This window comes from Lindgomyces ingoldianus (genome assembly GCF_010093535.1).
Source record: "Lindgomyces ingoldianus strain ATCC 200398 unplaced genomic scaffold BDR25scaffold_64, whole genome shotgun sequence".
NCBI classification, from domain to species: domain Eukaryota; kingdom Fungi; phylum Ascomycota; class Dothideomycetes; order Pleosporales; family Lindgomycetaceae; genus Lindgomyces; species Lindgomyces ingoldianus.
Window position 1 is genome coordinate 1 of NW_022985225.1, and position 13,327 is coordinate 13,327.

Genomic DNA, 13,327 nt, shown 5'->3' on the forward strand with positions numbered 1-13,327 from the left:
GAAAGCGAGTTTTCTGATATAATGTAACGGCGCAGGCAAGACAATGGGTCCGAATGCGGTATGAATCCACTCAGAGGCATATGGGAGTGCGTGGGGACTCAGAGACCTGGGAATACCAATGACACCTATAGGCCTTGTACGTAGGATATCAGAAAACTACCGAGCTAGCTACGGGGCGAGGTGCGACTAAATACATGAGGGAATAGGGGTAACAGCAGGGGGCCGGGCAGAGTCGAGTCAGGGTCGAGCCAGGGTCGGAGCCGATACGGAGACCCTTCGGATAGGTTCCGGGGCGACCCGAGATGGAACGATTCATGAGAATCGTTACACTAGTGTGCTGTACCTGTTTATATAGCTTCTTTAGCTCCTACTAAGGCTGCTTTTCTAAATTAGGTAGACAAATTAGTTCCTATGTAGGCTAGATTTTAGCTTAGCAGAAGTAGTAATAAACTATATTACTATAAAAGTTGTTATACTAGGCTTAAAAGGCCTAGCATAGGGTATAGTAAAGGTTAACTTTAGTAGCTAAATTAGTGCCTTACTTATAGCTAAAAACTATATAGTGTATCTACTACTTTTTATAGCAGCGCTTAAATTAACTAATTACACTTTAATTAAGTAGCTAATAGATACTAGTAGAATTTACTAGTAGCTATTAAATCTAGATATTTAGTAAAGGTAGCATTAGATTAACTTCTAATATATAAGCGCTATAGTTGTTTATAAGTAGTAGAATAGTTCTAGTTCTAATCTACTAATAAAAGGCCTGTAGCTAGTCCTTTATAACTATATAGTTTATTTACACCTTTAGATTTAATAACTATTAAACATTTAAAGCCTTAAGGTTAACATAATGTAAAACATGTAGCCTAGCTGCCTTTTTAATAGCCTAGAAAGTAAAGCGCTAGCTGCTAGTAAAGTTATAGTAGCATATAATTAATATCTAGCTCTTATCTTTCTTTTTACTAGGCTAAGCTCTAGTTAAAAGGCCTAATAACAGCACCTACTGCTAATATAGGCCTGTTTTATTTATATTAAATATATTCTTTTTTGTGTACTTTCTACATAGCGTTCTAATAGCCCTTATCTTCTGCTTAGCTTAGGCTAGCACTAAAGCAGCCTTACTATAATGCTTATAAAGCTTAATATTATAATGTTACTTAAAGTTAGTAAGCTAGCCTACACTAAACTCTAGTATAGAGAGGTTAATATAATTAAGTATTTATAGCTAAATAGCCTTTACTTTCTTAATAAAAATATTACTAGGGACATTGCTGCTAGAGCTCTTAAAGTGCTGCTACTAGTTAAAAAGGATAGCTTTTAGGATAAGCTACTATGCCTACTGTTAATGTAAGTAGTTAGTAGCAGAGCTATTAGCACTATTAAAGTAGCTATATTGCTTTAAAAGAAACTTAGATACTGTTAACTAATAAATTTAATAGCTATATTTTTACTTAAACTAGTTAATTATGTTAATCTGCCTTTAAAAGGGCCTTTAATGTTAATACTATTATTACAGAGCACGCTGCTGCTTATTAGTAATTACTATACATAGTATTTTCTTTTCTTAATATAACAATATTTAATTAAAAAGCCTATAATATAGTAAGTATTATAAATTATAAATTTCTAGTAGGAAATTAATTTAAGAGCTGAAATAATATCGCTATATTAAATTATTGTTATATCGCGCATCGCGCCATTAAGAGTTGACTGTAGCTGGATTTGATGTGCCTGCTGCACCTTCGGAAGCAATTCTGACCTTGGCCTCAAAAACAAATGTCAGAACGAAGAAGCCCGTTGTCCTTCTCCCTTCACTTCGATCTTCCCAGAAAAGGAGGATGGAGTTGACTGTGGGAGATTGTTTTATTATTAACCAGGAATGTTGTGGCTCGAGTGAGCTTTGTAACATTATTTAGGAGATATTATGATAGTCAATTGAAGAATTAAAGAGAGGAAAGCTCGAGGATGAGAGAAATGATGTAAGCGCCTTCCGACGCCAACTCAGGTCATGAATGAAGGTCCGCACTCCCTCCGTTTTCCTCCTCCAGGGATCACCAGTCACCCTCCCTGCCACTTGGCTTTCCATCTTAGACATTAGTGGTGGATAGATCTCCCGACGCTAGTCAGACTTTCAGGGCCAGTCAGCATGCATTTCGCAGCTCATCTTGATCAGCGACGTCCGTGGTGACAGGAGTGGAGAAGAATGGCGATCAGCTGCAAGATAGTTTGCAGGGTGGTCGAGGCACAGTAGCAATGGAGTCTGAGTAGCAAAGTTAGTCTCAGACTCAGGCTACGACCCCAAAGAACTTCTTTCACCGTTCGCTTTATGACCATCTTACTGGAGTCGTTGGTCATTGTGTAAGTTTTACCTTTGGATCTCAATTATAGCAAAGTTATGGGTTTGATGGAAACCGGGCTCGCTGCGCCTTCTATACTTCATATTCTCCTCTCCTCTCCGTACGCAATTTTTGCAGTCCGTCGTTAGGATTTACTTTAGTCTTTATGCATTATTGCGTATATCAAATTTATTGCGTTTTTCAATCTTAAGCTTTTGCCGATCAGTGTGGTGTCATATGCGCTAATTTAGCTCAGCCTTGCTTCGCCCCAAGATCCGGTACCAACGTTCCCACTCGTGGCAAAAGTGGAAGGTTATTCCCTGTCTCCCGGCTCCATGGGCTAACATTTGTTTCGTTGCCAAGTCACGCAGGCAGCTGCCCACTGTTTCAAGGGTTTAACACCTCAACGTTTTAGCCACATTCAGATCGACCAATCTCCACGAAGTCATGGGGTTCGTTTGCAGGTGTCTATATCTCGGTACCTAGTCCTAGTTAGATGCTTCATACTCACACTCCATCTAAACATCATCAATTTGCTCTTCCTTCCTTCATTCATTTCTGGCTCAAACATCTCAGCATCAGCTTCCAACTGTCTTCGTTCCCGCCTGTTCCTCGATTACCTTTAGTAAACAAATGACGTCCGGAAACAGAGTGGAGAAGAGGAGGAACGTGCGGAAGCCATGGACCAAGAGGGGCAGAGGACCTCCCCGGCGTTGGACCGCATCTTTGCAGAAAAAGCTCGTCATGCTCCGTCTATGTGGCCTTCAGCTCCGCGAGATCCTGGAGATCTTCAACGAACTTAATCTAATGTGTGAAGGCACGTACAAGGCAAAGTGAGTGAACACTTCTTTCGTTAATAACTAATATGACCCTAACTGGAACAGAGAACGGCGTGCCCAACAGCTACTCCGGGAGCTTCTCTCGGATGGGCCCCTAGTGAAAACGTCTAAACCATGGCAGAAGGAACCATATCGTCGGTTCTGCTCAACCAGCAAGGCGAATACTCGACAGCGAGTCAAATTTCTCAGGTTCCAGGCTTTCCGCAACTGTAACAGCAGAGTAGGGAAGATAACTTTTGCCTCTCAGCATGCGCCAGGAATGCAAACGGATTCCATCCAGCTCAGTACGACCCATTCCTTGGGTGAATTCAATCCTGCAGCTGCAGGGACTGCCAATCTCCCGTTCACAACCGCGGATAGCACGCAACATCTGGGCGACTCTGGTGTGCCTGACATGACTCGACCTCGACCTAACCTCATTGATGCTCTTCGAAATGAAACAATTAATCCGCAATCTGTATCAGGGAATTCGACTAGCCGCAGTTCATCTGATAGACCCAATTCCCGACGCAGTTCAGGAATCGGAGAGATATTAGAAAGGACAAGCTTCACCTCGTCTCTCAGATCTGACATCGCGAGCCTGCTGCGCAAGAGATTCTCCAGCAGCACCGTGGCAACATCTACCATTGGGCTACAAGAGGAGCCTCCATCAACAGAATTGGCTACATCACACATGGCAGATGGGCTCGGCCCTGAACCCGAGCAGCCAAACACTAGTCAGATACCCAGCGAGGAAGACTTTGCCTTACAGGACGAAATTCTACGCATTATGGCTAGACATCGCCGAAAAGGCGAACAGGCAAATACTTCTCTAATTCAGAGTTGTTGCATTGGCACGACCTGGAGGCTCACTGGATGCATTCACCGGCATATCCAAGATCAGATTGAAAGTGGATATCTCTCTACCCGGATGCTTCTCGGACTTCCCTGCAAGTGGGACGCCTTATTCTTTGCCGCGCGGATTGGAGCCCCTGCTACTATCATCTTCCAACTTATAGATAGTACTTTGTCGGTGAACACGACTAACGACGACGGCCAGACTTTCCTCTTTGTCCTAGACCCAAGGGGCCTACGCAATGCAATCTGCACCTGTAGAATGGCAGCGCTATCATCGCGTCTAGGTATCATTGCGCGCCGTGGGCGCGAACAAAAGCTTTTCGCAAAACATTCATCGGCTTTTGAATGCTTGATCCATCAGTTGGAACGCCGGTCATTCAATTTTGACCAAATCGACCACGAAGGACGCCATTTTCTGATGTTTCTTTGCGCGTCGGCATCATTCGATCTTCGCTGTTTAATTGCCCTTGGAAAACGAAGTCGAGAATGGGAACAAAGACTGCAACAACTTTCCACCTACCGCGACAACGCAGGCATGTTCTTTGTTGATTTCCTGGAGTCACACCCTGATTACTCTTGTTATATCAACGAGCTGGCCCCTTTGGGCCCCATATGCCCGCGATTGATATACAAAGGAGATGGGTCAGGGCTTACGAGAATACTAGGTGGGGAAGATGACTATGGGCGCTCTTGGCTACACAAACTTCTCCAGACTTGCGACTCCTCCCTAATTCCTGGGCGCATATTTGCCAAAGAAGAACACAAATGCGATATCAATAAATACGACAATACAGGCCAAACCCCGCTCATGGGGTTTCTCAACTCTGCAGTCGGACGTTCAGTCAACGAGCCACTGGAACTTGGCTTCATCCAGAAGCTGATAGAGTGGAGCCCCAACATCAATATCAATGCTCGATCGCGAGACGGCAGCACGGTGCTCCATTTCGCCGCTAAAGCATCTTTACCAATGATATTAATGTTTCTGGTTTCCAAGGGAGCAGTTGTCAACCAAAGGGACGCCACAGGCAAAAGCGCGCTTGATTATGCAGCAGAGAGCTTAGACCAGAGTAGAAGCTCGGGAGCACCTGCCAGCTTTACTGCGAGGTCAATGAAATGTATTACAATTTTATTTAACCATGGCGCGGTGTCCACAGACGAAGGGGAACATAATACACTAGCTTCAACATCCAAGTCCGTGAAAGCTCTGTCCGAATTCATTTAGTAGGAACATGTTGCGGAGATACAACGCGAAAGGAGCGAATTCCATGAGATGAGATGATCAAAATGTTCACTATCAGTAGGAGGGTATATCGACATCTTCCGATTCCGTTCCTGGAGATAGAGTGGGAAGGGAGCGAATTCCATGAAATGAGATGAGATACAAATTTTTGCTATCAATAAGGGGTATTAAGGTCGTCTCGCGTATCTACAGCTTCCTCGAATTTCGTGCCTGAAAACCCGTCCGGATCCTATTTTAATCCTCCCCACGAATCTATCCCACACAACCTACCAACCAGCCATCCACGGCAATTCGCAAGAACTCATTCGACGCAAAAAGAGGCGATGTATACACGACAAAAAATACATCTTCCCCGCAACTTCTCTTCCCATTCATTTCCCCTGCTCCTACTCCTGCTCCATCACCCCACCATCCTCTTTCCTGGCCCTAAAACCCACCCCCGGAATCCTCGACCGCAAAGCCAAACTACTACACACCACACTCACACTACTCAAAGCCATTGCCAAACTCGCCCAGACAGGGTCAAGTCGAACATGTTTCCCGCCTGCGCCTCCCATCCCGCCTCCCATTCCCAGCCCACTATGCTGCATCTGTCCCGATCCCACTTCAGCTCCCCCCGTGGTGATCGGGAACAGAACCCCAGCGGCGACTGGCATAGCAACGATGTTGTAAACAAGCGCCCAGCCGAAATTAAAGTAGACGCGACGGAAGACGGTGCGTGAAAGTGTGAGCAGCGTAAGTAGGGATGTGAGACGCGAGTTTATGAGGATAAACGAGGAGGATGACAGCGCAATATCCGAACCCGAACCGATTGCAATTGAAAGGTCTGCGGCACTAAGGGCGGGGGCGTCGTTGATGCCATCACCAACCATGGCAATGGTGGCTCGAGAACTTTTACCGCCGTTCTTAGGATGATATAGGCTCGAGCTAGGGCGATTGAAGGGGTTGAGGAAGAGGCCGCGTTGTGTCTTGGATAGGGTCTTCTGGAGATATTTGATCTTCTCGGCTTTTTGGTCGGGCAGGACGCCGGCGATGATGTTGGAATATGGGATCCCAACTTGTGCGCCCACAGCTGCCGCAGTAATTAGGTTGTCGCCACTTAGCATCCAGACATCGATACCCTGGCTCTTGAGTGCAGAGATGACGGATACGGCTTCTGGGCGTAAAGGATCTGCGATGGAGAATAGCGCAGCCAGAGACCAGGGTAGGGAGGGAGTTGGCGGCGTCTCTGTTGTTGAGCTGAATGAGAGTTCCGAAATGGTGGAGAGCTTCCGTTCGGGAGCATTGGAGTTGGAGTTGGAAGTGTGGGTTGAGAGGAGCACAGCGGCGAGGGCAACTGATTTTCCTTGGGCTTTCCACGTCTGCAGTGCTGTGGCTTCGGAGGCTGAGATCGAGACCTGGTGGTCGGACATGTAAGCTTCGTTACCGATTATTGCAGTTATCTCCTCGTCCCCAGACTTGAAGGTTCCTTTGAGACCTTTTCCAGGGACTTCATCAATGGTGATGACTGAGGGGTCTTGAAGCTTTTGAGTGTTTTTACAGAATGTGACTAAAGCACGAGCAATGGGATGGTTGCTGTTCTCTTCTAAAGACTTGATGATACCCAGTACAAGTGGCGCGTCGTGGCCGTTGGCAAACTTGTAATCCGTAACTGCAGGATCGCCGCCTTGAGTCAATGTGCCCGTCTTGTCGAAGACAATGCAGTCAATAGAGCTAGCTTCTTGGAAAGCCTCTCCTCCACCCTTAACCAGAATGCCATGCTTAGCGGCTAGACCACCACCCACGAAGAGCGCGGTTGGTGCTGCAAGACCAATACCGCACGGGCAGGCGATGACAAATACAGCAATTGCAAAGCGGAGGGACCAAAGAGCCCAGCCACCGGACCCTTCGTCGCGCCAATCCTTGGGGATAGCTCCAGTGGATCCAAGAATAAGCCAGGTTGTCCAAGTGATAATGGCAACAAGGACGACAAAGGGAACAAAGTGGCTAGTTATTCTATCCGCGACTCTCTCAACAGGTGCTCGACGAGTCTGGCCTTCTCGGACAACGTTGATGATTTGATCCAGCATCGAAGTTCCAGACACAGTCGTAGTTTTGACTTTGATAGGTTGTCCCTTGTTGATCGTACCTGAGAATGCTGTGTCTCCAATCTCCTTTTTTACGGGCCGAGACTCCCCAGTAAGGCTTGATTCATCGAAGTCTGCTGAACCTTCAATAATTATTCCATCAAATGGTGGTGACGAGCCGTGTGGGACTCTCATGACATCGCCGATCTCGAGCAGGTCGGTAGCAATCTTTTGGTCTCCTTTCTTAGCTTCGATAAGAATGGCCTCCTCGGGGCGAAGCTTCCCAAGTGATGTGACTGCGTCACCCGTCTTAGCCTTGCTATATGCCTCCAAAAACCGTCCAATTAGGAGGAACATTGTTAAGAATACCACCGAGTCGAAGTACGAGTCAGTCATCGAACCCGAAGATTTCTTCGTTGCAGCCAAAGCCAGCTCTATGATCGAAGCAAAGTATGCAATACTCGTACCGAGCGACATCAACATGTTCATGCTTCCGAATCTGTAGAAGCGCTGAAGAATCGGAGTGCGGCTGCCCAGCCTCCACATAGCACGGAGTTCCTTCAGTGCTCGTACATGAAATGTGTCTGCAGCGAAGAAGTATACCGGCGTTGCCAGGATGAAGAGAGCCCAGCTGACACGGGTGACATATCCTGCCCACATAGGCTCCATGATGTATTGACGAATGGGGTTTGTTGATTTAACCAAGCTCATGAAAACGATGCCAAGAAGAAAGGTTGGAATGGCCACGATGACAGAGAGAACAAGACGGAACAGTATGCGCTTCCTCTCTCGAGCATGCATCTCTCGAGCACGTTCTTCAATTGAAGGAGGGTGATACACAGACGGCTTGAAGGAAGGGTCAAGTCCCGTGATCGTCTGAAAGATATGGCGGATCGTGAAATTTGGAGGTTCCGGCAGATATCGGATGAATAGGATCGGCGACTTCTCAGATAGTGGCGGCTCTTCTAGCCCGAATGTGAATTTCTGTCCAAATTTGTTGGTGAGCTCTCCAGTTATGCGTCCTGGGCAGTGGTGACAGAACATGCCGTCAATACGGATACCGATAGATCTCTCCAGCATCTCTTCTGTAGTGTCATCCTCAGGAACAATACTATCAAGTGTCGCATCGTAGCCCATGTCTTCGATCGTCTCCTGGATCTCTGGTAGGTGTTCCTTCCCTACAAAGACGATAGTGGCGCTGTTAGAAACCAGGTTAACATCGACTTTTTCGATCCAGGTATGAGGTTTCAGGGCGTCCGTGACATTCCCAACGCAGGAGCTGCAAGTCATTCCCCCGATTGCGTATGTAGCACGCCATCGGTCTCCGTGTTGCTTGTGCAGTGGGGCAACCCTGAGCGCAGGGTGCTCCAGTTCCTCGAGCTTCTCCACGGTGGCATCGAAGCCTGTATCCTCGATCGTTTCTATGATCTCTTGAACTCGGTGCTTGCCATCGAAAACAGCTGACCCACTGCTCGTGAGGAGATTGACGTCAATAGATCGTACCCATGGTAGCTGCTGTACCGCATGCGTGATGCTGCTCACACACGAGCTGCACGTCATTCCTGAGAGGCCCAACGTCGCCTTGTATAGAATCGGGCTCGTTGGATGGTCGACGACAACGAATCTGTCCGTCGCGGGGGACTTTGAGCCTCGAAGGGAGTCATGGTCCTCGAGGCTCACCTTTTCGGTGGTCGTCACTGCCGGTTCTGGCTTCAAAGGAAGGAAGGTATCGCTGATAGCTTGCAAGCTAACACCCCCCGCTTCCGCCTTACATTGCTCGCACTGGTCGACGTGCTTCTGTCGCTTATGCATGTCCGGTTCCTTGGAGTTTTGGCTGTGGCCACGAGAGTGCTGCCAGTGTGAAACAGCCTGCTCCAAACTGTTCTGCCACTCTGCGTCGTGCTCCTCTGGGTTCCGAACCTCGACCAGGTCGTGCGATGGGTGTTTGTCTTGGAAAATGCTGTGTACTTCAAAGCCAGCAACCTCTAGAGATTCGGATATATCCTTTGCTGTAAGGGATGGACTGTGACGGAGAACGACCGAATGAGAAACAATAGAGTGAGAAATGAAATCGGGAGCAGGTTGGAGTGAGCTTAAGGACTCCCGGATACTGTCTACGCATGACGGACAGTGCAAGTTGGATATGAAGATGGTGGTACCGATCGTGTCAGGGAGTGGTTGGTGCAATCTGGGTGAGTGAATCTTTGGCGACGTACGTGACATGTTGATTCGGATAGCACGGTACAACCGCGCCGCGATCGTGCAATATCGAAATCCCGGTGCGCGTGCCCTGGGGTGAAATAAGGGTGGTGGAGGTGATACGCCAAGGCTGTTAAGAGCCGACGGTACAACCGGGTGGTTTAATCTAATAAATCTAGCAAACTGGAGGAAGCGAGTCTGGGTAATAAAGGCAGTGCCGATCAAGTGGGTGGAGGTTTTATGTATGCAAGTTGGACTTGAAGTAACGGAAAGGTCTGGCAGATAACAGAAGGCGGAAACTTTTTCTTTGATATAGTAGTGGGGGTGCTTCAAGTGGGTATGTGGCAACCGCACAAGTCGCGCAGCACTATTCACGCAGTCATGGACAGCACAACCGCACAAACAGCGCGTCGTTCGATGTCAGTGGCCCTCCAGGAATGATCAAATTCTTGGTTGACACATGTTTCGTGCATGGTTGCTGTTAGCCATTTAGGCGCAACAAGTCCATAGCTAGTGAGGCATCATGTTAATAATCAAAGGAACGATGATTCCGAATGGGGACGGGTGTTCAGGAGAAGGAAGGATGACGAAAGCTTAACCATAGACAAGCTTTCTGCCTTCTCGTTCCCCACCGCGGCACCACCATCTCGGAATGTTCGAACAACAAACCATTCCCAGAACTAGCTAGTTATTAATGACAATCTAACTATCCCCGTTTCGCGTGCTCCATCTGCTCACGACCTCTCATGCGCATATATTGCGGTTTAGATGAAGTCGCTCCGCGGACGAGTCCTGCTTTTAAGATTCCAGGGTCGACTGTCTCGTGCACATCCTCCTGTCACTTGCGACCAAAATCGTCACGCAGCATCGCCTCCGTATCACCAAAGGGTACCTCTACCAACGTGTCTGTGATATTGAAGTTGCTCGGAATGGCGCATCGGCCCTGTGGAAGGCAAACTTACCCGCGCGAAATAACGCTGTGAGAACGATTGCGATATCTACAAAAGATGGAAAAAGCTATTGGATCCGTGGTATTCAGGCGACTTCAGCGATAATGAGATTTGAGCGATAATGTGAGGCATCCCAAATGGCGTGCTGCCTATCTCGGTGTTGTGAGTATTCAAGAATCGGACAGGTGTCCAGTCTCGGCCTGCCATCGTAAATGCTTAACCAAGGCTTTCTCAGCTTCCAATTCGGCTTCCAGGGTCGTGACACGATGTTGGAGCTCGGTTATCTTTGCATCCTTTGCCTTGAGCGTAAGCCTCGTGTATTCCCGACCTTTGATGATGCCCTGAGTTCGTAAGACGCTCTTTGAGAGCAGACTGCTCAGTGATTTCTCTGCTTGCTCGTCTAAAGCAACATCCTCTTCTCGGAGTAGGCCAAAGACGTCCCGAACGAGATCATCGTCAGAGCTATCGAGCCCAGCATCTCTATGCCGGGTTGGAGTTGGAGTGTCGAAAGGGGACGACGCCGGCGTCCGCCTACTTGAATGGCCATTGTCCGGCCCTTCGTATTTTGATGGCGTCAGGAACGAGGAGCCAGGAGCGGAGAACCTGGTGGGGAAGAGATCTTTGGAGACACGGGGCTCGGATTGCGGGGTCGGCATTCCATCCGCTGGCTCGGCCCTAGTCCACGGAAGCTTGCGCCTCCCTGGAACCGTGTTGGCATCAATTCTCACCGCCTTCCTAGGAGTTTCGACATCACGAGCGACCTGTTCCAGTTCGTTGGTGAGGGCTACGTCCCCTTGATCGAATGCGAACTCGTCCTCGTTCTCGTCATGATCCCCCTCTATGAACGTTCTTGTTCGCTTTCTCGGTGTCTCAGAAGGCCCCACTTCGGCAGTGTACGGAGGGGGAGGCTCAGGGAGCCTCTGGGTTTGAGCGGGAGTGTCTTGAGCGGTGCGGCCGGGCTCTGTGCGCGAGTTATTCAGCAGGGCGCGCTCCTCTCGTGGTTTCGCATCGTCGTCCCATAGAAAGAACCTGCAGTTTGTAGGGTCGTCCTTGTGCTTCTGGCATGTATAGACTGCGCACAGAGTCAGGTCCCTCGCACTCTCTGTTCCTGTGAGGTAGGCAGGACTTACACCAACGACCAGTATTCGCTCCCGCCTTCTTCACCTGGAAATGAACAGCGGGATTGCGGGGGTTGCAGTCGCCCGTGGCTCGTCAGCTTCGAAAAGCAAACTCTGAAAAGAAACAACCTACAGCGCCATGTACCATTCTCGAAGAGACCGCGCGGTGCGGTGCTGTGGCCTCCGAAGCCAGACATTGTGAAGTTGCGTCGTTGATCAGGATCATGTGGGATAGTGAGGTGATCTTGGATGGAACTTGGATGGAATGTTTAAGGTTGGCCGGCGAACAGACGCCATGGCCCAAGCTCCCAACGTTCACGCTTTCACCCTTCATCTGTGGGCCGCTGCGACGTCATGCGGGGAATTAGACGGGCCGCTGCGACTATTATTCCCTTGTTCTTGCGTGTACCTGCATCCTAACCTTTTGTTGACTTGTGTCACGTGGGGCGACTAGAGGGCTCGTATTGGCGAGACCCCCCCCCCGTCCAGCACATTCCTCTCCAAGCCCGAGCTGAACTGGCTAGCGATGGGTGTGTCTGGACAGCGACGCAGCCAAAAGCACCCTCACATGCTTGGCACCCATGGTGGCTCCAGAAGGAATCCCTTCTCTAATTCCCCTTCATGACCTGAGCTCTCACATTCCTCGCTGATAGCGATCGACCCTCGAGATGCTTTCGCGGTCACTAAGAATATCCCCGTCGGTGTGCCTGTTCTTGCTGTTCTGCGCATTCCTAGGCTGGCAGCTCAGCCATGGGCCTATCCTCGGGCAACCCATAGACCCCGCGGGCCCAGGAGCTGGCGAACCAAAGATGCCGCTACGCATCGCGGTTGTTACCATGGTCACCGACGAGAAGTCGTATATCCACATGTCGCTGAAGAATAAGGACTGTAAGTTTCCCCGCACAACACCATGCGAACACTCGCTGATGCAAGTTCCGAACAGACTACGCTCGTCGGCACGGATACGATCTCGTCGTTGACTTCGAAGCCCATTCGGACCTTGGGACGACATGGTGGAAGTACAATATGATGGAGCGGCTAATCAAGTCTAACAAGTACGACTGGATGTGGTGGATAGACTTTGACACCCTGATCACGAACACGGACATCAAAGTCGCAGAAATCATACAGGAGACCTTGGCCAATGCCACGAACCCCGATGATATCGACTTCCTAACCACCCACGATTGCAACGGCTTGAACACAGGCTCCTTCGTCGTCCGCAGCCGCGAAAGCTCCGTCAAATACCTCCGTGACACCTACGACATCCATGCAGTAGCCAAGTCGAGGGGGGAGCAATACAGCGAACAGGACGCTATGGCAAAGCTGTCAAGAATCGACCCCGAGTCCGCGAAGCGAACATTACAAGTCCCCCAATGGAAGATGAATGCGTTTCCGCAGGAGATCGCGTGCTTCGACGAGTCTCGTCAAGTCTGGAAACACGGGACCTTCGTAATACATTTCGCAGGTGCATGGGCTCATGTGAAAGGAGATGATCCGACCGGGCAGATGATGCGGAAGTATGAAAAGGAGATCATTTGGGGAGATTGGAAAGGGCTATTTTAAAGGTTGCTTGTAGATATCGCAATAGCGTTTGCAATAGGTTAGACATAGCGAGGAGTGGCGTTTTTGCTTTAGATGCTAATGTAGCGTAAAAAAGGACTGTAGTAAGATATCCCCTTTTTCGGGGTTGATACATATCGCCACTGGAAAATCAACATCTGGGTCAAAGGTGGAGG

General features: G+C 48.9%; 5 protein-coding genes across 5 annotated transcripts; 2 read left to right on the top strand and 3 right to left on the bottom strand.

The window, feature by feature from the left end:
• Positions 1 to 53: 53 nt before the first annotated feature.
• Positions 54 to 5,284, top strand: BDR25DRAFT_397350 (uncharacterized protein; the record flags this gene model as incomplete). The annotated part of the gene is made up of 15 exons (XM_033698500.1): positions 54 to 58; positions 103 to 180; positions 238 to 323; positions 1,708 to 1,853; positions 1,935 to 1,982; positions 2,022 to 2,103; positions 2,131 to 2,180; positions 2,218 to 2,267; positions 2,308 to 2,361; positions 2,392 to 2,483; positions 2,552 to 2,644; positions 2,703 to 2,946; positions 2,990 to 3,172; positions 3,224 to 5,210; positions 5,270 to 5,284. 15 exons carry the CDS (start codon positions 54 to 56, stop codon positions 5,282 to 5,284), a joined length of 3,213 nt encoding a protein of 1,070 aa, XP_033539835.1.
• A 215-nt stretch (positions 5,285 to 5,499) lies between these two features.
• On the bottom strand, positions 5,500 to 9,133 carry BDR25DRAFT_298682 (heavy metal translocatin; the record flags this gene model as incomplete). Its single annotated transcript, XM_033689092.1, has 1 exon — positions 5,500 to 9,133. The coding sequence occupies one exon, from the start codon at positions 9,131 to 9,133 to the stop codon at positions 5,642 to 5,644; it is 3,492 nt and encodes a 1,163-aa protein (XP_033539836.1). The 3' UTR covers positions 5,500 to 5,641.
• A 27-nt stretch (positions 9,134 to 9,160) lies between these two features.
• Positions 9,161 to 9,544, bottom strand: BDR25DRAFT_246716 (uncharacterized protein; the record flags this gene model as incomplete). Its single annotated transcript, XM_033685937.1, has 1 exon — positions 9,161 to 9,544. A coding segment is annotated over one exon (384 nt), but the record flags the coding sequence as incomplete, so codon positions are not given.
• A 1,096-nt stretch (positions 9,545 to 10,640) lies between these two features.
• On the bottom strand, positions 10,641 to 11,785 carry BDR25DRAFT_246763 (uncharacterized protein; the record flags this gene model as incomplete). Its single annotated transcript, XM_033685938.1, has 3 exons — positions 10,641 to 11,542; positions 11,601 to 11,678; positions 11,722 to 11,785. 3 exons carry the CDS (start codon positions 11,783 to 11,785, stop codon positions 10,641 to 10,643), a joined length of 1,044 nt encoding a protein of 347 aa, XP_033539838.1.
• Positions 11,786 to 12,077: 292 nt separating this feature from the next.
• Positions 12,078 to 13,260, top strand: BDR25DRAFT_298686 (uncharacterized protein). Its single transcript, XM_033689093.1, has 2 exons — positions 12,078 to 12,476; positions 12,532 to 13,260. The coding sequence occupies exons 1-2, from the start codon at positions 12,257 to 12,259 to the stop codon at positions 13,152 to 13,154; spliced, it is 843 nt and encodes a 280-aa protein (XP_033539839.1). The 5' UTR covers positions 12,078 to 12,256; the 3' UTR covers positions 13,155 to 13,260.
• Positions 13,261 to 13,327: the final 67 nt, after the last annotated feature.

What these genes read in the sequence shown, in the direction of transcription:
- BDR25DRAFT_298686 (XM_033689093.1), top strand. Translation starts at nt 12,257, where the DNA reads ATGCTTTCGCGGTCACTAAGAATATCCCCGTCGGTGTGCCTGTTCTTG. An exon ending in GTCGCTGAAGAATAAGGACT is followed by an intron (nt 12,477 to 12,531) that starts GTAAGTTTCCCC and finishes AGTTCCGAACAG; the next exon opens with ACTACGCTCGTCGGCACGGA.